At 40.1% G+C, this 23,576-nt stretch overlaps 2 protein-coding genes across 10 annotated transcripts in view; one reads left to right on the top strand and one right to left on the bottom strand.

Annotated features, from left to right (window-relative positions):
* ANKRD42 (ankyrin repeat domain 42) overlaps window positions 1–23,545 on the top strand; it is a 67,807-nt gene extending 44,262 nt beyond the window's left edge. For 2 of the 5 annotated variants that reach the window (XR_009493428.1, XM_059883227.1), the window contains 2 exons: window positions 3,212–3,296; window positions 4,968–5,043. Coding sequence is in view for 3 of the 5 variants with exons in the window: in XM_059883227.1 (XP_059739210.1) it covers window positions 3,212–3,281 (70 nt within the window). In the remaining 2 variants the exon portion in view is untranslated. Of the gene's footprint in view, window positions 1–3,211; window positions 3,297–4,967; window positions 5,113–10,330; window positions 10,414–15,894 lie in introns of those variants that run through there. The other 3 variants (XM_059883226.1, XM_059883230.1, XM_059883229.1) reach the window with 3 other exon arrangements.
* Window positions 5,386–23,576, bottom strand: part of CCDC90B (coiled-coil domain containing 90B) — a 38,002-nt gene continuing 19,811 nt past the window's right edge. For 2 of the 5 annotated variants that reach the window (XM_059882796.1, XM_015461132.3), the window contains 3 exons: window positions 23,435–23,488; window positions 21,183–21,297; window positions 17,422–18,104 (listed from right to left, as the gene is read on the bottom strand). In XM_059882796.1, the coding sequence (XP_059738779.1) occupies window positions 18,049–18,104; window positions 21,183–21,297; window positions 23,435–23,488 (225 nt within the window). In that variant the 3' untranslated portion in view covers window positions 17,422–18,048. 5 annotated transcript variants of the gene reach the window in all.

Genomic DNA, 23,576 nt, shown 5'->3' with positions numbered 1-23,576 from the left:
TGGTTTGTCCCAGAGCACCAGCTTTGAGTGCCCTACTTCATGCATCGAACTTGCAGTGGTCTCTGTTTCACATATGGTAATATACATGTTTCAGGGCTATTTTCTCCAATCACTGCACCCTTGCCTTCTCCCACAGCCCAAAAGTCTGTTCTTTGCATCTATGTCTCCTCTGCTGCCTTGCATATAGGATTGTTGTTACCATCTTTCTAAATTCCACAAATGTGTTAATATATAGTATTGGTGTTTCTCTTTCTGACTTACTTCACTCTGTATAATAGGTTCCAGTTTCATCCACCTCATTGGAACTGACTCAAATGTGTTCCTTTTTATAGCAGAGTAATATTCCATTGTGTATATGTACCACAACTTCCTTATCCTGCTGATGGACATCCATGTCCTAGCTATTGTAAACAGTGCTGCAAGGAACATTGGGGTACACGTGTCTCTTTCAATTCTGGTTTCCTTGGTGTGAATGCCCAGCAGTGGGATTGCTGGGTTGTATGGCAGTTCTGTTTCCAGTTTTTTAAGGAATCTCCACGCTGTTCTCCATAGTGGCTGTACTAGTTTGCATTCCCACCGATAGTATAAGAGAGTTCCCTTTTCTCCACACCGTCTCCAGCATTTATTGTTTGTAGACTTTTTGATAACAGCCATTCTGACTGGCGTGAGATGATATCTCATTGTAGTTTTGATTTGCATTTCTCTAGTAATGAGTGATGTTGACCATCTTTTCATGTGTTTGTTAGCCATCTGTATGTCTTCTTTGGAGAAATGTTTGTTTAGGTCTTTTTGCCACTTTTTCATTGGGTTGTTTGTTTTTCTGGTTTTGAGCTGATGAGCTGCTTGTATATTTTGGAGATTAATTCTTTGTCAGTTGCTTCATTTGCTGTTATTTTCTTCCATTCTGAAGGCTGTGTTTTCCCCTTGCTTATAGTTTCCTTCATTGCTCATAAGCTTTTAAGTTTAATTAGGTCCCACTTGTTTATTTTTGTTTTATTTCCATTACTCTGGGAGGTGGGTCATAGAGGATCTTGCTGTGATTTATGTCATCGAGTGTTCTGCCTGTTTTCCTCTAAGAGTTTTATAGTTTCTGGTCTTACATTTGGATCTTTAATCCATTTTGAGTTTATTTTCGTGCATGGTGTTAGAAAGTGTTCCAATTTCATTCTTTTATATGTGGTTGACTAGTTTTCCCAGCACCATTTGTTAAAGAGATTGTTTTTTTTCCATTGTATATTTTTGCATCCTTTGTCAAAGATAAGGTGTCCACAGGTGCTTGGGTTTCCCTCTGGGCTTTCTATTTTGTTCCATTGATCTCTATTTCTGTCTTGTGCCAGTACCATACTGTCTTGATGACTGTACCTTTGTAGTGTCATCTGAAGTCAGGAAGGGTGATTGCTCTTGTTCCATTCTTCTTTCTCAAGATTGCTTTGGTTATTCAAGGTTTTTTGTGTTTCCATACAAACTGTGAAATTATATGTTTTAGTTCTGTGAAAAATACTGTTGGTAGCTTGATAGGGATTGCATTGAATCTATAGATTGTTTTGGGTAGTATACTTATTTTCACTATATTGATTCTTCCAATCCACAAACATGGTATATTTCTCCATCTATTTGTGTCATCTTTGATTTCTTTCATCAATGTTTTATAGTTTTCTATATATTGGTCTTTTGTTTCTTTAGGTAAATTTATTCGTATTTTATTCTTTTTGTTGCAATGGTGAATGGGATTGTTTCCGTAATTTCTCTATTTTTTCATTGATAGTGTATAGGATTGCAAGGGATTTCTGTGTATTAATTTTATATCCTGCAGCTTTACTGTATTCATTGATTAGCTCTAGTAGTTTTCTGGTGGCATCTTTAGGGTTTTCTATGTAGAGGATCATGTCATCTGCAAACACTGCAAGTTTTACTTCTTCTTTTCCAGTCTGGATTCCTTTTATTTCTTTTTCTTATCTGATTGCTGTGGCTAGGACTTCCAAAACTATGTTGAATAGTAGTGGTGAGAGTGGGCAACCGTGTCTTGTTCCTGATTTTAGAGGAAATGTTTTCAGTTTTTCACCATTGAGGATACTGTTTGCTGGGGTTTATCATATATGGCTTTTCTTATGTTGAGGTATATTCCTTCTGTGTCTGCTTTCTGGAGAATTTTTATCATAAATGGGTGTTGAGTTTTGTCAAAGGCTTTCTCTGCATTTATTGAGATAATTATATGGCTTTTATTTTTCAATTTATTAATGTGGTATATTACATTGATTGTGGATGTTGAAGAATCCTTGCATCCCTGGGATAAAGCTCACTTGATCATGATGTATGATCTTTTTAATATGTTGTTGGTTTCTGTTTTCTAGAATTTTGTTGAAGATTTTTGCATCTATGTTCATCAGTGATATTGGCCTGTAGTTTTCTTTTTTTGTGGCATCTTTGTCTGGCTTTGGTATTAGGGTGATGGTGGCCTCATAGAAACGAGTTTGGGAGTTTGCTTTCCTCTGCAATTTCCTGGAAGAGTTTGAGTAGGATAGGTGTTAGCTCTTCTCTAAATTTTTTGTAGAATTCACCTGTGAAGCCATCTGGTCCTGGGGTTTGTTTGTTGGAAGATTTTTGATTACAGTTTCGATTTCTGTGCTTGTGATTGATCTGTTCAGATTTTCTATTTCTTCCTGGTTCAGTTTTGGAAGGTGATACTTTTCTAAGAATTTGTCCATTTCTTCCATAATGTTGAGTTTTAAACCAGCTTTTTCACATTCCCCTTTCACCCTCATCAAGAGAGTCTTTAGTTCTTCTTCATTTTCTGCCATTAGAGTGGTATCATCTGCATATCTGAGGTTGTTGATATTTCTCCTAGTGATCTTGATTCCAGCTTGTGCTTCATCCAGGCCAGATGATGTATTCTGCATATAAATTAAGTAAGTGAAGTCGCTCAGTCGTGTCTGACTCTTTGTGACCCCAAGGACTGTAGCTCACCAGGCTCCTCCATCCATGGAATTTTCTAGGCAAGAGTACTGGAGTGGGTTGCCATTTGCTTCTCCAGGGGATCTTCCCGACCCAGGGATTGAACTTGGGTCTCCTGCATTGCAGGCAGATGCTTTACCATCTGAGCCACCAGGGAATAGGGTGACAATATACAGCTTTGATGTCCTCCTTTCCCAGTTTTGAACCAGTCAGTTGTTCCATGTCTGATTCTAACTGTTGCTTCTTGACCCACATACAGGTTTCTCAGGAGACAGATAAGGTGGTCTGATACTCCCATCTCTTTAAGAATTTTCCACAGCTTGTTGTGATCCACACAGTCAAAGGTATTAGTCAATGAAGCAGAAGTAGATGTTTTTCTGGAATTCCCTTGCCTTTTCCATGATCCATCCACTTCTTTGTTCCCCACTTTGTGTTGAGTACATCCTAAGACATTTATTTTTTGGATACAAAGTCCTGATACTAGATGTAAATGTAAAGAAAACCTGGCTAAGAATTGGTTGAGGGATGTCCTTTTGATTTTGTTATTAGTTAGATGAAACGAATCAATCATGGGGCTGATTTTCGTTTCCTGTTTTCTGAATTCTAGGTTTCCATAGTTACGTTGTTCTTCCTATCCCCAGCCTCAACCCCACTCACTTCCATACTAGAGCTACTATTGTTTATTCTTAGATTGCCCTCTTTGAGACCTGACATACAAGTCAGCATGCCTTGGGAGTTCTGGTCCCCTCATCATCCCAATAAGGCAGAAAATAACTCTGGTTCAAATCCTAGCATCACTTGTCTGGGTTTATTTTCGTTTATTTTCACATTATCCTGATATGTCTCCCAACTCCTTGTCCCTGCTCCTTCCTCTCCCACCCTCATACCCTGTGGTCTGTTAATCATGTTAAAACCCAAGCAGATAAATTTCACCTATTGTTCACTGAAAAGAAGCGAGGCCCACAAATGTATATAATGTACAACTTCATTTATGAGCAGAGACAAAACTAATCTAACATGATCAGTGTTCAGAAGTTTGGGTGCTTGTGCAAAGCAAGGATTGCCTGGGGAGAATGTGAGGAACTTTCTGAGATGACAGAAGTGTTTTGTATCTTGGTAGTCATGGTGAATGCAAAGGTGTACACATTAGTGGAAACTCGTTGAAGGGAATTCCCTGGTGGTCCAGTGTTTAAAGAGTCTGGGCTTCCACTGCAGGGGGCACATGCTGCATGGCCTGGCCACGAAAAAAGAAAAGAAACAAAACTCATTGAATTGTTTACTTGATATTTGTGTAATCACACAAAGTGGATTTTACATCATTAGAAAGCTGAACAAAGCAAAAGAAATCTGTTATTATAGTCCTGCTCTCTCTGTTGAGACCCTCCAATGGCTTCCCGTTTCACTGAGTGAAGCCTGGTCCTCCCTGTGACCTGTACGACCCTGCTTGTTCTGGCTTCTTTTACCTCTCAGACTCTACTCCAGTCACACTGGCTTCCAGTTTTCTTCTAGTTCCCAGGCATTTCTCTGCCTCAGGACCTTTGCACTTGCTGTTCTGTCTGGGATGCTCTTTCCCTGGATGTCCATTTAATTATTTCTCTTTCCTTTGGGATTTTGCTCACAAGCCCCCTTCTCAGTAAGGCGTTCTCTGGTCACTGTGTACGAAATGTTAACCCCTTCCTCTACAACATCTTCTAGACTGTCTTGCTCTATTTTTTCCCTCCCTAGTACTTATTACCTTCCAACATACTTATATTTGAGTACATATATTTTCTTATTTTCTTTACTGTCTTTCTCCCCTGCCTAAGAAAGCCCCATGAGGGCAGAAACGGCCTACTTTGTTCACTACTTTATTCCCAGGATCTAGATCAGTGCGAGCTCACAGTAGACTTTTAATACATATTTGTTGAATAAATGATTTATTTGCCTTAAATATAATGTATGGATACTTTTCACTATTACCAGAAATAATTGCTAGTTGATATTGGTTATTGATTGAAAACAAAATTTTTTGACAGGACTATCAAAGAGCTGCAGGGCCAGCTGGAGTATGAACGATTACGCAGAGAGAAGTTAGAATGTCAGCTGGATGAGTATCGAGTGGAGGTGGATCAACTCAAGGAGATGCTGGAAAAAACTCAGGTCCCCAACTTTGTGGCTGTGGTTGGTATCCTTCTTAACACGTTTATGTTTCTCAAGAGATAGTATATAAGAGTAGCTAAGAGTACAAGCTTTGGATGGCGCTATTTCGGTTTGAATTCCAGCTACAACCATTTTTGGTTTGGACAAGTCATTTAACCTTTCTGTACCTTAGGTATAAATTGGAGATAATTTATAATTTCTAGAGTGTTCTAGGAATGAAAGGAATATATATGTGTGTGTGTATACATATATAAGAGATTAATTGAGAGTAATTATTAATTTGTACAAAATAAAAAGAAGCCAGGAAGTTTTTATTATAAATCATATTTGAGGTGGTATAGATCTGGAACAAAATTAACTCATGAGGACTTTAATAATCACTTTAAAAATACTAAAATAATATATGTCCTTGTTGTTAAATGTTAAAAGCAGGGCAGATGCTCCTTCCCATTCTGAGTTCCATTCTCCAGAAGAAGCTGCTGTGGTTTCGTCTCATATTAGACAACATTCTGTTCACCTGCAAATACATGTGTATATTTCTATATGCAAATTCAAACATTTTTCTCTGGGTTTTGGTATCTCATCTGTGCTTAATTTTCCAGAGGATATAATTAACCATCATAATTAACCCGTTCTCTTCTTTTGCCGTGATCATCTGATCTCATGTTTAGCCCCTGGGGCACTTTAGTATGGAGAAGCTGGCTGGGGCAGTCCTGCAGTGTTGTCTTCTGGACACACACCTTTAATAAACTCCCACACTCCAGATCCGCCTCCTGTCCGCCTTATGGTGGGAAATCTACCGGCTCCGGTCTCCTCAGAGCAGGGATGTACTGTTCTTTACTAGCTGCCTCTATCTTTTGCTGCACACCTTTTGAGTCAATCCAAATTGATGGTCTGCATAGGACATTTTTGGGGCTTTAGCTGTTTCTGATTACTCTTTTCTCGCCCAGAAACGTGTGTTCCCAGGGTAAGTTTGACATCACGCCCTAGAGCACCTCCTCCCTAAGACCTGCTCTCTACCAGCAATGTGTAGCTCTCAGGAGTGCTGACTTGTGGTCCTGTGCTCTGGGCCCTTTGGCTTTTGTGGTCCTGTAGGTTCCACCAGTTTTTGTAAATGAGCAAATGTCACTGACCTCTCATGGAAGCTGCTTATTTTCTGTTCTGCAAAAGTTTCTGGGTCTCAATTTCCTCATCTGTAAAATGGGGATAACACCTACCCCATGGGGTATTGATGTTAGATGAAATACTGTGTGAAAATCCTGAGGTATCTTCTGTCTCCAGTATTCATAGTATTACATTCTCCCTTCCTCATATCCTTTCCTTTTTCCTTTCTTTCCATTTTCTACATTTGAGTTATGTAAACAGTGGATAAATGTGTAGAGCCCTATGCATCTGAGAGTAGAAGGAATTAGTGTATTTTGGAGTCTAAACACATGAAGTATAAATAAAATGAACTTTGGATTCTGTACTTACTTTTATAGAGGCTTCAAGAAGCTCTCACTAATCTTTCTCCTGCCACCTACTGATAAAGAGACCCATGATTGGGTCTCCATCTTAAGATTTAGTAAAATCATCTATAAAAGAATCTGCAATAGTATAATTTTTAGCTAGAAAAAAATGTCTTAGGCTAGTTTGATGTAATGCACTTAAATCATTTCTTTATAATAACTGGTTTTGATAATAACTTTCTGTAGTGTTTTGTCGTATGCTGTCTCAGCTTATATTAACCCACTTCACAAGCTTGTTGTTTTCTATTCTCTTACATGTAGCCTACCTCTTCCTGAACTTGCCCAACACTTTCCCACCCCCAAGCCTTTGTTCATTTTGTTTTCATTTGTAAAGTTCATCACACTGCACACTCTTTGGGGTGCTCTTTGGTATGTGGCTTCCCTGGTGGCTCAGATGGTAAAGAATCTGCCTGCAATGCAGGAGACCTGGATTCGATCCCTGGGTCGGGAAGATCCCCTGGAGAAGGGCATGGCAACCCACTCGTGTGTTGCCTGGAAAATTCTTTGGACAAAGGAACCTGGCAGGCTACAGTCCATGGGGTTGCAAACGGTTGGACATGATTAAGCAACTAACACTTTTAATATGTGTATTGTACTTAAGTAAAAATGTTTACTTAAAAAACTTAAACTAGATGGGAACTCTAATATAGCTTCGGTAGAGATTGAGGCAGATTGCTGCCACAGATTGAGGCAGCACTGAACTCATGCTTCCGTCTAAAGCCATTGTCATTTGGGAGGTCGTTGGTGTAAAGCTTTGGGCCATGCTTTCTAATCTAGAATGGCCACTGTGGAACTGGTAACATTCCATGATTACTTCCGGGTTTAACTTTCTCTCGTTTTCTGCCTACAAGGCTGTGGAACATGGTTGGACTTTGATATGTCCTCTGCTGGGCTTTTCTGTCCTGACATCCTAGCCTGTGAGCCTGTTAATGATCCTTGGAACAATCTGAGAGTTTAAGTGAGTTTATCCATGCTGACCTATTACTGTAAGGAAGTTCTAGAAGTTTGTGATCTGTCTTTGTCTTGGTTATACAGTTTTGACACTGTATTAAGACTTTTCTCATAATCAGGAAGGTGGGATTTATTTCGTTTTAGTTGTGTATGCTTCCCAGAACTTCTTAGGTTGCATGAACTTTTAAAAACAAGCATCCCATGTACCTTTGCCACCAGTTTCATGTGCAGTGCTGTTGGTCTCTTTAACAAACCTGTATATTCTTTCAGATGGAAACTGGTTAATATTTAGAATACATTTTCATAGAGGGGTTGTTGGCTAATGTACACTTAGAATTGCTTTTGGTGCCTAAGCATCATGATTTATACATCTCTCAGTATTGCAGTTCTTTTTCCCCAAGTTTGGGAGAAAACACATATTAGGGAGAAAAATGTTTCTGGCTATAATTTATGATGAGGAAATGAGTAATCTTGGTGAAGAATGTTCCCCAAATGTTCTCCAAATGCAAAACATTTGGAATTTGGAACTTCCTGTGAACACTTACTGGAGGCCTGTTGGGTGCCAAGCACCTATTTTCTTTTGAACTAGTTTATGGTAAGGCTTGGTTTGATAGAACAAGTTACCTATTTGATGTTAGTTGAGGCTTTGGTATTTAATCACTTTCTAGAGTATTTGGGATTGTTAAAAACCTCCTTTACGAGTTAGCATATATGAAAAATGAAGGAAAATAAATGTTAACTGTTAGCAAAAGTCTGGTAATGCTATTAAGCACTAGAAAATTGGCTGTCTCTGACAAGTAGCTTCCTGTCTTTCCCTGCATTGTTTTCTTTCTCTGATTCTTAGTTGGGTGAGGTTAAACTCCTGCCCTACCTTAGTGTTTTTCTTTCATGTACATCTTTGCATTCATCCCCTGATGATCTTGAGGTCCTCCTGAAACCTGGGGGTCAATTGAGCATCTATTTTCCATTTCCTACTCCACCAGACTCCTGAGTGGGAACCAGCTCTCATGCCTATTTGTATACCTATAGCATAGTATATACAGTACATAGTACAGTTGTAGGAACCAAATGAGCAAACTTTTTGCTGAAAGACAATTGAAGAATGGTTATAACATGATCTTAGGTGTCAGACAAAATTTGGATTAAAATCCTGCCATTGACTTAGTGTTGTGACCTTGGGGAAAGTTGTTTAAAGTCTCGGACTTCTGTCTCTGTATCTCTAAAATGTTGGTAATACAACCTGCTTCACCTTGTTGTATGTGTAAAGTATGAAGTACAGTGGCACCATCTGCTAAACCCCACTGAAAGGCTTGTTGATCTTGGTCTTCAGACTGGTTGGTTGGCAAGCTTTTTCAAGAGAAGGGGTCGTATTACTCTATGCTCACCAGTGCGTGGCCACTATAAGGGATGGCTAGCAGCCAACAAAGGTTCGTCCAGTCAAGGCTATGGTTTTTCCTGTGGTCATGTATGGATGTGAGAGTTGGACTGTGAAGAAGGCTGAGCGCTGAAAAATTGATGCTTTTGAACTGTGGTGTTGGAGAAGACTCTTGAGAGTCCCTTGGACTACAAGGAGATCCAACCAGTCCATTCTGAAGGAGATCAGCTCTGGGATTTCTTTGGAAGGAATGATGCTAAAGCTGAAACTCCAGTACTTTGGCCACCTCATGCGAAGAGTTGACTCACTGGAAAAGACTCTGATGCTGGGAGGGATTGGGGGCAGGAGGAGAAGGGGACTCCAGAGGATGAGATGGCTGGATGGCATCACTGACTCGATGGACGTGAGTCTGGGTGAACTCCGGGAGTTGGTGATGGACAGGGAGGCCTGGCGTGCTGCGATTCATGGGGTTGCAAAGAGTCGGACACGACTGAGCGACTAATCTGATCTGATCTGAGCAGGTTCTCCATCTATTCCTCGCTCAAGTTTGCAGCTGAGGGAAGGGACAGATGTGTGATTTTGTTTTCCCAGGTGGTGTTGCAATAACAGCAGTTTCCTTCTGTGTTCACGCGCTCGTGTGCGTTAAGCTGACTGACCTCATTAGCAAAGGTGTAGGTGGGAACACCTTGGGGAGTGCTGCCTCTAGTCACGGGCTCTCCTGATAAGACATGCGCCTTGTGATGTTCCTGAAACTCCTGCTGCATTCAGATCTGTCCTGCTCAACTGAACAGAGCATTTTTGACTAGAAGAATTATTCAAAGATGACCGACATATATGAGTATCCAGTGTTTCTAGTTTTCTCTTCCTCCTGCTCAGAGCTTTTATGAAGTGAGTCTTCTGTACTAGATACTGAGAATACCATGATGGAATGAGAAATACTCGGAAACAGTACGCGACAGGGCAAAGCAGGATACGAGACAAGAGCAGTTAGGGGATGTTGTGTGAACAGAGGATGTGCAGGACCTGGAATGTGACTCCTAGCAGAATGGGGCTTGCTAAGAATCCAGAGGGTGGCATATTAACACTTTGTGTTATTTCCTTTAGTAACATTCTGTGAAATGTTGGTCTAAGCAGCAGGAATGACAAGGTGTTCTGTACTGGGGGTGTGAGGGGAAGGCAGGGCTGGCTGATTTCTCCAGGTGCCTCCCAGGCTGATGAGTCAGCACATTATGATACTCTGGTGCTTCAGATGTAAGAACTTACTTACACTTACACAAAATTCTAAAAGAGATGTAAACTAGAGTTGAAAATTATTAGCATGTTGAAACAGATAATGTAGAAAGATGAAAATGTATCTAGCATAGAAATCCTAAGACATCTAATTTGGCCATCTTTTCCTTTGTAGGAAGATGACATTTCCTGTGAGTTAAGCAAAGAGAAGAGGCGAGTGAAGAAGAAGGTGTCTTCTGGGGGAGTTTTTGTGAAAAGGTACTAATCAGTGAGATAGCTTTAAATAAACTTGCTTGATTTTTTCTATTTTTAAATAGATATAAATGTAAATCTATATAAATTCATCTCAGAATTACTCTGATGTGCAGTTATTCCAATTCTGAAGGCAGAAATATGTTACACAGTGTCAAAGGGATTAAAATTACATGGACTCAGTTGTATTTCCCCTCCCAATATACTTTTTATATATTTATGTAGGCAAGTCAAAACTCTGTATTTGTGAATTATTAATTTTGCAAGTATTTACATAAACTTTATAATGCAGTTAGTAAAAAAAGGTTTAGTTATAGATATTAAAGATTATTAAAAGTTCTGTTATGGCTTCATAATAAATTATATTTCTTCTACTTTCTAGAGTACTATTTTACCAGTGTAGGCATAGCTTTTTTCCCCCAACTTTTCAAATGACTTTTTAAAAATAATTTATTTTATTGAGATATAGTTGATACACAATGTTAATTCCTTCTGTACAACAAAGTGGTCCGGTTACATAAATATACACACATTCTTTTTCATATTCTTTCCCATTATGGTTTATTATAGGCTACTGAATAGTTTCCTATGGTACACAGTAGTACATTGTCGTCTACCCCTTCTGTCAATATATAGAATAGTTTGCATCTGCGAGGCCCAAACTCCCACTCCATCCCCCTCCCCTCCCACCCGTGCTTGCCTTGGCAACACAAGTTTATTCTATTGGTGAGTCTGTGTCTGCTTCATAGTTAAGTTCATTGGTGTCATACTTTTAGATTCCACATATAAGTGATATGTCTCTAACATGCTTCGTTTAGTATGATGATTTCTAGGTTCATCCATGTTGCTGCAAATGGCACTATTTCATTCTTTTTTATAGCTGAGTAGTGTAGCCGTTCATTTGCTGATAGACACTTGTTTCCACATCTTGGTTATTGTGAACAGTACTGCTGTGAACAGAGAGGTGTATGTACCTTTTTGAATTATAGTTTTGTCTGCCTGTATGGAATGAGGTTTGTGACACTGTACAGGAGACAGGGATCAAGACCATTCCCATAGAAAAGAAATGCAAAAAAGCAAAATGGCTGTCTGGGGAGGCCTTACAAATAGCTGTGAAAAGAAGAGAAGCAAAAAGCAAAGGAGAAAAGGAAAGATATAAGAGTTCCAAAGAATAGCAAGAAGAGATAAGAAAGCCTTCTTCAGCGATCAATACAAAGAAATAGAGGAAAACAACAGAATGGGAAAGACTAGGGGTCTTTTCAAGAAAATCAGAGATACCAAAGGAACATTTCATGCAAAGATGAGCTCGATAAAGGACAGAAATGGTATGGACCTAACAGAAGCAGAAGATATTAAGAAGAGATGGCAAGAATACACAGAAGAACTGTACAAAAAAGATCTTCACGACCCAGATAATCACGATGGTGTGATCACTGACCTAGAGCCAGACATCCTGGAATGTGAAGTCAAGTGGGCCTTAGAAAGCATCACTACGAATAAAGCTAGTGGAGGTGATAGAATTCCAGTTGAGCTATTCCAAATCCTGAAAGATGATGCTGTGAAAGTGCTGCACTCAATATGCCAGCAAATTTGGAAAGCTCAGCAGTGGCCACAGGACTGGAAAAGGTCAGTTTTCATTCCAATCCCAAAGAAAAGCAATGCCAAAGAATGCTCAAACTACCGCACAAGTGTACTCATCTCACACGCTAGTAAAGTAATGCTCAAAATTCTCCAAGCCAGGCTTCAGCAATATGTGAACCGTGAACTTCCTGATATTCAAGCTGGTTTTAGAAAAGGCAGAGGAACCAGAGATCAAATTGCCAACATCCGCTGGATCATGGAAAAAGCAAGAGAGTTCCAGAAAAACATCTATTTCTGCTTTATTGACTATGTCAAAGCCTTTGACTGTGTGGATCACAATAAACTGTGGGAAATTCTGAAAGAGATGGGAGTACCAGAACACCTGATCTGCCTCTTGATAAATTTGTATGCAGGTCAGGAAGCAACAGTTAGAACAGGAAATGGAACAGCAGACTGGTTCCAAATAGGAAAAGGAGTTCGTCAAGGCTGTATATTGTCACCCTGTTTATTTAACTTCTATGCAGAGTACATCATGAGAAATGCTGGACTGGAAGAAGCACAAGCTGGAATCAAGATTGCCGGGAGAAATATCAATCACCTCAGATATGCAGATGACACCACCCTTATGGCAGAAAGTGAAGAGGAACTCAAAAGCCTCTTGATGAAAGTGAAAGTGGAGAGAGAAAAAGTTGGCTTAAAGCTCGACATTCAGAAAACGAAGATCATGGCATCCGGTCCCATCACTTCATGGGAAATAGATGGGGAAACAGTGGAAACAGTGTCAGACTTTATTTTTCTGGGCTCCAAAATCACTACAGATGGTGACTGCAGCCATGAAATTAAAAGACGCTTACTCCTTGGAAGGAAAGTTATGACCAACCTAGATAGGATATTCAAAAGCAGAGACATTACTTTGCCAACAAAGGTCCGTCTAGTCAAGGCTATGGTTTTTCCTGTGGTCATGTATGGATGTGAGAGTTGGACTGTGAAGAAGGCTGAGCACCGAAGAATTGATGCTTTTGAACTGTGGTGTTGGAGAAGACTCTTGAGAGTCCCTTGGACTGCAAGGAGATCCAACCAGTCCATTCTGAAGGAGATCAGCCCTGGGATTTCTTCGGAAGGAATGATGCTAAAGCTGAAACTCCAGTACTTTGGCCACCTCATGCGAAGAGTTGACTCATTGGAAAAGACTCTGATGCTGGGAGGGATTGGGGGCAGGAGAAGGGGACGACAGAGGATGAGATGGCTGGATGGCGTCACTGACTCGATGCACGTGAGTCTGAGTGAACTCCGGGAGTTGGTGATGGACAGGGAGGCCTGGCGTGCTGCGATTCATGGGTCGCAGAGTCAGACACGACTGAGCGACTGATCTGATCTGATCTGCCTGTATGCCCAGGAGTGGGGTTGCTGATCATATGGCAACTCTAGTTTTTTGAGGAACCTCCATACTGTTTTCCATAGTGGCTGCACCAATTTACATTCCCACCAAGAGTGTAGGACAGTTCCCTTTTCTCCAGATTCTATCCAGCATTTATTTGTAAATTTTAGAAACATGTATTTACTTTTGGCTGCTCTGGGCCTTCTTCTATGTGTGTGGGGGTTTGTCTAGTTGCAGTGAGCAGGGGCTACCCGTCGTCGTGGCACACAGGCTTCCTGTTGTGGAGCATGGGCTCTAGGGTGCTCGGGCTTCAGTAGTTGTGCCTCACGGGCTTAGCTGCCCTGCAACTTGCAGGATCTTCCCAGGTGGGGGATTGAACCCATGTCTCTTGAATTGACAGGCAAATTCTTAATCACTGGACCACCAGGGAAGTCCTATAGATTTTCTCAATGATTGTCACTCTGACCAGTGAGTGGTGGTACTTCATAGTAGTTTTGATTTTAATTCCTGTAATAATTAGTGATGTTGAGCATCTTTCATGTGCTTGCTTTAGTCATATGTATGTCAAATGACTTGACTGTTAAAGAACATCTGAACTTGGGAGAAAAAGACTAGTAAGTGTTATTTATTTGTTTTTTAAATGTTTGCTTATTGGACTGTGCCGGGTCTTAGTTGTAGCACGTGGGATCTAGTTCCCTGACCAGGGGTTGAACCTGGGCCTTCTGCATTGGGAGCTCAGAGTCTTAGCCACTGGACCACCAGAGAAGTTACAAGACTAGTAAGTTTTAGAAAAGAACAACTTTATAATAACAACCAAATATCTCCAGGGAAGTTGACATAAAATGAAAATCAGCTCTTGTAAAAAGAAAAAATATATAATATGTATTTGCTAAAAATACACATCTAAATAATCTGCTTTAGAATTCAGCCGTTGTTCTGTCTTGCAAGCTTTATAAGAAAGGACTAATAGACAAGGCTGATTGGACAGGATGATAATCATATCCAATGATAATCAAGCCCAAAGCCCTTGCTTCACCGGCAGCAGCCTTCTCATCACACCCCAGACTGTCCAGCCTCTAGGGCCTGGCAGATACTTTACATGGTGCTGAAGGCCATTTTGGCCCAGTATCACCAGGACTTGAATGCCCTGACATGAGTGCATCTGGTTGCTAAGACTTGTTTAGGCTTGTCAAGGGCTATAAGCAAGTGTTAAAAAGTGGCTTACCTATCCTTTCTATAACTCTTTTAGTCATTATCATGCAGTAGGCTTTCAATCTGTAGTAAAAACGGTTGTCAACAATTTATTGGGCACTTTGTGTGTGATCTGTGTAAGTTCTTCACATTACTGCTTAATTCCCACCACAGCTTATATGACGGAGGTGTAGTACTTGATACATGGAGATTAAGGAATTCGTCCAGAGTCACACAGCCAACGTGGAGCTAGGGTTCTAACCTTAGGAGGGAAATTTCAGAGTCTGCATTCTTCTTTATCACAACTGGAATTCCCAAGTCCAACATTTCCCTCCCCTTCGGGGACTTAACACAGCCTTACTTTTTCCTTCAAGCCTGATAACTGTAAGGGAATCGCGCCCTGGAGTAGCTTCTTCTATTCACTCAGTTTTCTCACACTTTGTTGTACTTGTTCCAGTTTTCTCAGGGCCATATCTCCGTCTGTACCAGTGAGGCAGGAAGTACCAGGAGAGCGTTTTAACAGAGGCACGTACCCTTGTGGCAGAGGTTCCCTGGTTGTCCCCCAATTTCTCTTCTTTTCCCAAATTATTAGGATTTATCTGGGCTTGTGGCTACTCAGGCTAAGGGCTGACTTCTCAGTTTTCTTTGCAGCTAAGATGCCAAGTTGTGGCCGATAAGAGCGTGAGCAGAAATGCCATGTATAACCTTGTGGTCATGTCCCTGAAGGGAAACGGTTTGCCCACATCTTGCCCCTTTCTTCTTCTGCAATGCGGTACGGCAGTGAGTCACTGGACACTGCCAGGAGTGAACCTGGACACATGGAAAGAAGAGCCTGGATAGAGCCGCTAAGTACTAGAGAAATGCAAATCAAAACTAGAGTGAGTTATCAAAGAACTCAACTTAGGGATTATTCTTGTGATTAAGAGTATAAAATCTGGAGTTAAAGTCTGTGTGACTTACCCAGTGTGTGACCTTGGCAGCTTCACTGGTTCCGTGACCTTAATTTCACTTAGCTTGTTTCTTTAGCTGTAAATGGAGGATAACCACCTGCCTAAGAGGACTGCTGTGATGAACAGGTGAGTTGGTATGTATTATTTAGTGTATTCATGTTGTATAGTCAGTGTGGCTGTTTTACAGAATGACAGTCACTATTCTCAGTGTTTGTGCATAGCCGTTTCCACTGCCTCATTTTTTCCTTTATGTTGAGAAAATACTGGGACTCCAGTTCAGAATGGCTTGAAGGACAGGATCATGGAGCTCACTTCCTCCCACAAATACATCAAAAAATGCATCAACACGTGGAACAGTTCTCACAGAATACCTACAAATGCTTGCAGATCTCATAGAACCAAAGCTCCAATCCCCACATAACTGGGAGGATGAAGGGAAAGGGAGAAGAGGAATCGGGACGGGACCTGCACGCCTGGGCACGTGCTGTGGAAGAATGCCTGCGAGGCAGGAGCCTCCTGCGGGGCTGGCAGGCTGGCCAGGACAGGTAGGACACCTCAGGGGCTGGAGGGCGGGGTGGAGTTGGTCCACGGAGCTGAAGGGCACAGAGGGACCAACACGGAAGGTCCTGGCCACGTCCCCACACTTCCAGCCCAAAACGCATACCTGCTGGCGTGCGTGGCATCTGGGTGCGAAAACCTGGGCTTCAGCCAAGACCTGAGGAGGGGACTCAGTCTGGCTGCGCAGGGACAGCCCAGCGGGTCTGGAGCAGGGTCCAGGCCACGACTGCTTGTGCACACGTGCAGGTGGGGCTGCAGGCTGCGCTGACGGCTGGCCGTCCCGCTGCAGTGCTGGGATGCACTCCGGCAGGCTCCTGCTCTGGTGGACTTGTCAACTAGAACCGTGTGCGTGCGTGCGCCTGGGGGCCTCTGGGCCACTCGTGGGCTCCACAGCTGCAGCTCCAGTGGCTTGCACGCTGGTGGCTTGCTGAGTACCTGTGCTCTGAACTAATCACCAGGGCTTGATCCCACAGGAGCAGAATGGAATGAGCGCTGTGTGTAGAAAGGCTGGTCCCAGACAGGAGTGGGGAGAAGTGGCTGGGCTACCAGGGCCTGCTTCTCCTTTAATCTCACTGAACCACCTGTGGCAGGACAGCTGAGTGGTTCCAGTGTTATGCTATTGGAGCTTCCTTCACATGGAGGGAAGACATAGTCCCTCTTAAAATTTTAGCGTATTTTAAATTGTGCAAATGAATAATTTACCTGTTTACTGTCTATCTTCAACTGAGATCCTCAGTTCCATGGGAAGCTCTGCATGTGGGGACCAGCATGTCCACAGCAGGCATTCTTATTTGAGTGAGTAAATGTACTGTAGAATTTATTGCAATATGATCTTTACTTATTTACATACAATTTATAATGTGTTAAGAATTTTCTTAGTCAAGTGCATTCTGAGATATTTTAAATCAGAATACAAAATAATGTGTACAGAAAGTTTTGTTTTACAAACAAGTCAGCTGTTAGATCTTTGAAACAAATTTAGTTGGAAAGTGTCTGATTCTCACTCACTAGACCATATATATGGGCTAGTCTTTTGACTGCTCTACAATTTAGATTCCCTATTTATAACTAAACAAATGATGGAGGTCATTTTGAGTAACTAATGGATCATCAAACTTTAAAGTTTTGCCAAGGCATTATGAAACCTTGAAATAGTTAGCACTTCTTGGCCTTGGCTTCTTGATCTGGCTAAAACTGACGGTCTGAGATGAAATGGTATTTTGTACTTTCTTGAAATATATATCCTATTAATAGACGCCATTATCAAAGAAAATAGACCCAGTAATGGCAAAACAAAAATATAAAATTCCCCATGATTTTCTTGACAGTAGGGATTACGTGCCAGTAGACATGTGCTGGATTTTAAAAAGCTTTGTTTTATGTAGTAAATTTAAGATGGGTTCCCAAGAAGCAAGGATAAACCGGGTTTTGTGAATTAGAAATTAACAACTCTATGGATTTCATACTGAGTGTCATATACTTGAACTAGGGCACATATTGTTTTAAAATTTACTGTTTTAGTTCATTACCAAAAACCTAACTCTAGCCATATGATAAGTTGCTTTTAAAATCCAAACAACTTTGTTATTGTATATATTTTATATGAATACAGTAACAAGCGTGTGGGCTCGGGAATAGTTTTCAGATTTGCAACAGATACGAAAGAAATCCTGTATGATTTACAGTTCAAGTAAACATACAAAAAAACTAGTTCAGTTTCTATGAGCTATCAAAAGCATAAAGACAAAAGCCCTATCTCCAATCAATCAAGTCTGGAATGGCCTCTTTCAACATAATAAAGACCTACATGAAAAACAAAGACAAAATATACCTTTCCGTTCTAAAATATTTCCTTTTAGTCTATGTACTTTAAATAATCGTGTATTCAGTTCCTACTGAATGTTCAGAGTAAATCCATCCAGGCAGTGTTCCAAGAGTCAAAGCACTGGAGTAGGAGCATGCATAGCTACAGCAATTCCACTGTTATTTCCAGAGTCGATAAAATCCCAATGCTATTGCCAGGCAAGTAAACACTGAGGCTGTGAAAAGAAGCAGCTATGTTATAGGTCATGCATTTGAGATTATCCTGCAGAGATAAACAGAATGATGTCATTTTCAATTTAAGTTGAAAGCAAAAAAAAAAAAAAAAAAAAATCAGGAAATCCAGCCAGTTTTCTACCTTAGCTTAATTTTCTAGGGGATGAAAAACCTAACAATAAAGGATATCCATTAGGGCATGATTAATACCAATTCTTCTTAGAAGCTTCCTATATTTTACATAAGGATGACAATAATTTAAAAGTATAGATGGTACATCCATTAGAAGCTATAAACAGTGTTTCATGTCATTATTATTACATTAACAATACTACTTTAAATAATTACAAATTAATTTTAGATATAATTTTTAAGTGAAAAACTTTTCTTGCTGACATTAAAAATTATGTCATTAAGACAGAAGAACAGACATCCACATATCCATAAGACAAATTTAATTGTCTTAAAAGTACATTTAAAGTGATTTCATAATTAAAAATTAATAAAAAATGAATTTTTAATGAAAACCCTTCAAAAACAACTCAGTGAGGTAGAAGAAAAGGCAGAAAAGGCATCAGACTTTTAAAATAGTTCATATACCACCTGTTGTCTGTGTTACATCACTCTAAAGAGAAAACCTTTCTGTTTTCCTCAAGGTGGTGAATCTGGGTGAGGCTTTTGGACTCCCTAGGTTTTTAGTTTGTTTAAACAGCCATGATTTTAGAGACTCTGAGATGAAAAGCAAACTTCAATATTAAAGACATAAGAAACAGCCATTCTTAGTAAAGCTATCCTATTTTTAATGTGTAAATTAATTATATATTATCCCATTTGATCACACTATTAAAACTTGGTTAATGACAAGAGTTCCCTAATTTTAAGAAATGGGATTAGGTCTAAGTCACAGTGGGAAGCTGGACATTTGAGGAGAAAGAGTAACACTTAAAGAATTTCTTGCCTTGTTGTCACTGGTCAATTACACATTCTCTCATTTGATCCTGCTGCTATTTACCATGTTCCAGGTAGTGTGCTGAAGAATTCCATATATTACCTTATTTAGCCATAATTAAAACCCTATGAAGTTGGTGATGGTATTCCCATCGAATAGATGAGGCAACAAGCTCAGAGCTGTACTGTGAGCAAGCCGTGGAAGCAGGACTCCAGGCTGTGTGTACCTGACTCTAAAGTAGACGCTGTTGCTTAAAAAGAAGAGCAGTGCCCTCAGAACAAGTAGTTGTAAATCCTCAGTGAAAAAAGGAACATAGGAAATCTTCTAACTTTCTAAACAGACTTGCTAATTTCTTTTCCCACTGCCACTAAGTCTGCTAGTCTGCCTCGTGTATGTCCACTACTGAATGAAAAGCTTTCTGGAGACCATCACCGTGCTCACACTAACCACGACACTGATCTGTAGGTGGATACACCAGAAGAAGCCGAGTGGAACAGAAGCTCTTTCTAATGGGGTGCTTTGAGATCTGTTTTCAAAGTGGGAATGATCACTCCAAACTGGGCTGATCTGGAATTTCCCCTGAGCATTACTACTGAACAGATCTCTGGTTCCAGAGACTTTTGCTATGGTTTTTGAAACTCATTTTAGCCTTAGAATCCATTTCTTCAAATGGATCTTCAGCAGAAGCCCAATATTTGAAAAAGGCAGAAACTAAGTCATTCAAGTTGAGAGGAAGGGGGTGTGGAGGTGACCGTCAGTAGGGGGCTGGGGGCTTCATCTTTACTCCTGCTGTTGCTCCAACATAATGAGTGCCCGCCCAGAAAAATCACTGATGCTATAAAGCAGCTATTTTATTTTGGACAATAACATAAAATCTTAAATGTGTATATCTTTTTGATCCCAATTTTTAGATGTGCATAAGCAATTAATTTATATAGAAATTCTAGCATGAAGGCACAGGATGTAAATGTGTGTATGTGTATCTATTCACACATGTATATGGCTATTTGGTGCAATATTATTTTTAATAATGAAAACTTCAGAGCAGAATGTCTGTAAATAGATATTTAGGTAAATTATGATATTTTCATATTATACAATACTATGATTTCTAGTAAAAAGATATATATTCATATGGAAAGATATTCAAGACATTTGGTTAAATTTTTAAAAGTTGTAGCCTGTAGAGTATCATCTAATTACTATTTTTAAAATCTATACTGTTCACATACAGAAGGAAAAACCTAGGAAAGATATATACTACTAATAGTAAATACATATGGGGAGGAGAAGGCTTTCATTTTTACTATATTGCTTTTGAATTATATGACCAATTTAGGATGAAAATATATTACTTTTTAGAAAAAAGAAAAATACTATTCGAGGGCATTCTCCCTAACTCCTTGGGGCTCTATAAACCGGTCAGGTCACAAGGTTGTGACTCAGTATGTGACAGACTCATTCTGGGCAGTATCCCTGCTTCCTCAGCTGGATTCAAGAATGGAGGTAATTTGTACCCCTTTGTTGCTGTGGTGTTTAATGCTGCTGCTGCTAAGTTGCTTCAGTCGTGTCCGACTCTGTGCGACCCCATAGACGGCAGCCCACCAAGCTCCCCCGCCCCTGGGATTCTCCAGGCAAGAACACTGGAGTGGGTTGCCATTTCCTTCTCCAATGCATGAAAGTGAAAAGTGAAAGTGAAGTCGTTCAGTCCTGTCTGACTCAGCGACCCCATGGACTGCAGCCCACCAGGCTCCTCCGTCCATGGGACTTCCCAGGCAAGAGTACTGGAGTGGGGTGCCATTGCCTTCTCCGTGGTGTTTAATAGCCTGTATCTATTTTGGTGATTTGTACCTAAAAAATATTCATTTTTTTTCATTGTGGAATACCTAGTTTAATCTTTGTATAATTTTGTATGGGTGTTTATGTGTATCTTTGATTTCTGTACACTTTTTCCTATTCAGAGGATGCAGAGCTGCCTATTAAACTTACGTTTTCCAAGTACTGCAGGGGACCAAACAATAAATCTGTTACAGCTCCTCCTTTTGTGTCACATGGCTACCTTGGGAGGTAGGAGCTAATAGGTCTGAAAACCAAATGATAGTAATTCCTTTCTCTGACAACACAGTCTTACCTGCAAGATAACGAATTGTCTCAAGCTTGTTGGATTCCATCAGGGTTTTTAAAGAAGCAATTTCAGTGTCAATTTTGTTACCAATCTCTGAAATAATTCCTCTGGTTTTGGTATCCTGTAGTAATTAAGAATAAGATAATTAGATTTTGTCTCTATGTATCATGGACAGAAATGTTGACTTTAGAAACCCTCATGTAGGGGCTAATTTTGTGTTACAAAAGTTTTAAGTGGGGAAATAGCTTAAAAGCATGGTGATATAAAAACTACATGAACATTATAAACTGACAAAAACTATTCCTTCTACTTTGATATTTGGAGACTACTAGGATTATCACAGCAGAGAAGGCGATGGCACCCCATTCCAGTACTCTTGCCTGGAAAATTCCATGGACAGAGGAGCCTGGTAGGCTGCAGTCCATGGGGTCGCAAAGAGTCGGACACGACTAAGCGACTTCACTTTCACTTTTCACTTTCATGCACTGGAGGAGGAAATGGCAACCCACTCCAGTGTTCTTGCCTGGAGAATCCCAGTGATGGGGGACCCTGGTGGGCTGCCGTCTCTGGGGTTGCACAGAGTCAGACACGACTGAAGCGACTTAGCAGCAGCAGGATTATCACATTCTGGGCACATTCTGCTAAAAACCTCATAGGAAGTTACAGGCATACCTCATTTTACTGCATTTTGCAAAATCTGCATTTTTTAAAAAAACAAATTGAAGGTTTGTGGCAACTTTGAGTCAGGTAGGTTTATCAGCACTGTTTTTCCTAAGCATTTGCTCACTTCATGTCTCTGTGTCACATTTTGGTAATTTTCACAATACTTCAAACATTTTCGTTATTACTATATTTATTTTGATTTGTGATCAGTGACTTTTGATGTTATTATTGCAAAAAGACTACTACTCGGTAATGGCAAAAAGATTACTACTCGGTAATGGCTCAGAAGATAACTGGTTAACATCTTTTTAGTGACTGTTATTTTTTAATTAAGGTATGGATATTGTTTATTGAGACATGCTATTATTGCATACTTAATAAATACAGTATACTGTAAATGTAAATTTATAAGAACTGGGAAACTGAAAAATTGCTGTGACTCCCTTTATTACAATATTTGCTTTATTGCTGTGTCTGGAACTGGACTTGGAGTGTCTCTAAGGTATGCCTGAATTTGAGACCTAAATATACAAGGATAAACTAAGAAGCAAAAATGTTAGTCACAGAACTATCACTTTATGGGTATAAAGTCCTTAAGATATCATAGTTAAAACTGTATCTTTTACAAAAGGAAAAACCAACCAGATTTATGGTAAACCGACACCAATATTAAAGACCATGGCAGATATGCCTATTGAGTTAATGCTGAATGTTTCGTGCACAGAGGCTAATAAAGGGTAGGAAGAGAAGGTGATACTTAGAGCTCAGAAATTAGCTGTGAGAGAATTTGATTTCATCTCCTTTACCTGGCCAAGAAGTTAGAGAAGGGAACAGGCTACTTGGAAAGGCAAATGGTACCTGTACTTCTACTGAATTATAATCAAGAATGATGTCTCTCATGTTAGAATGTAGACCAAGTGGCTTATAACTTTTAAAAAAGGAAAAGACCAGGCTGAGTCAGAAAGCTAGGTTTTATTCAGCCATAGAGATTAAGTAATGATTACAGTTTAGGATTACTGAGAGACAAACAGTATTTATGAGTATGGAGTTTAGAATCCATGTTCACGTCCTGGCTCTACCACTTACTAGCTCTGTGACCTTTACTTCCCAAGGCTTCACTTTCCGAACTGGTAAAATGGGAGAAAGAGTGCCTGCCTCAACCAGAGGCTGATACAATAACTAAATAAATAGTAAGTAAAGTAGGATCTAACATATAATAAGCACTCAATAAATATTTACTTAAAAAATAATGTGAGAGAACTACTTGAATCTAGCACTTAAATACTATGACTCCCTGGTCTTTTTGAAAAAATAGTTCTCTTCCATATAAAAATAGTTGAAAAAAAGTGCTACCTGGAAAGCTTGATTCTGACTCAGAAGTCACAGCTCCAGGACTACCACCCACCTAGCGGCAGCTTCCCCCAAAGTACTGGTACCTATAGTAGCAGCTATGAGGAAATGACAGGCTGTATAGGGCCAGCTTGTTCAAGTCCTGACATACAGACTGACATGCGTGAGGGCAGCTACAGAGTGACACGCGTGAGGGCAGCATGACAGCGGTAGGAAAACAGAGGAACTGTTACCCAGTAGCTTACATTTCTGGTAAATTCTGTGGTTGCTTCCATAAGTTTCTTTTCTTGATCTGTAAACTAAAGGATATGACTTATCAGGAGGTTAGAGAAAAAAAAAAAAAAAAAAACTAAAAATGAATTTAAAAGGAATAAGTGACCGAAAAAG

The sequence above is a fragment of the Bos taurus genome, chromosome 29 (assembly GCF_002263795.3).
Source record: "Bos taurus isolate L1 Dominette 01449 registration number 42190680 breed Hereford chromosome 29, ARS-UCD2.0, whole genome shotgun sequence".
Lineage (NCBI taxonomy): Eukaryota > Metazoa > Chordata > Mammalia > Artiodactyla > Bovidae > Bos > Bos taurus.
The sequence above is the reverse complement of the archived record's forward strand: the minus strand, read 5'-3'. Positions and strand labels throughout refer to the sequence as shown.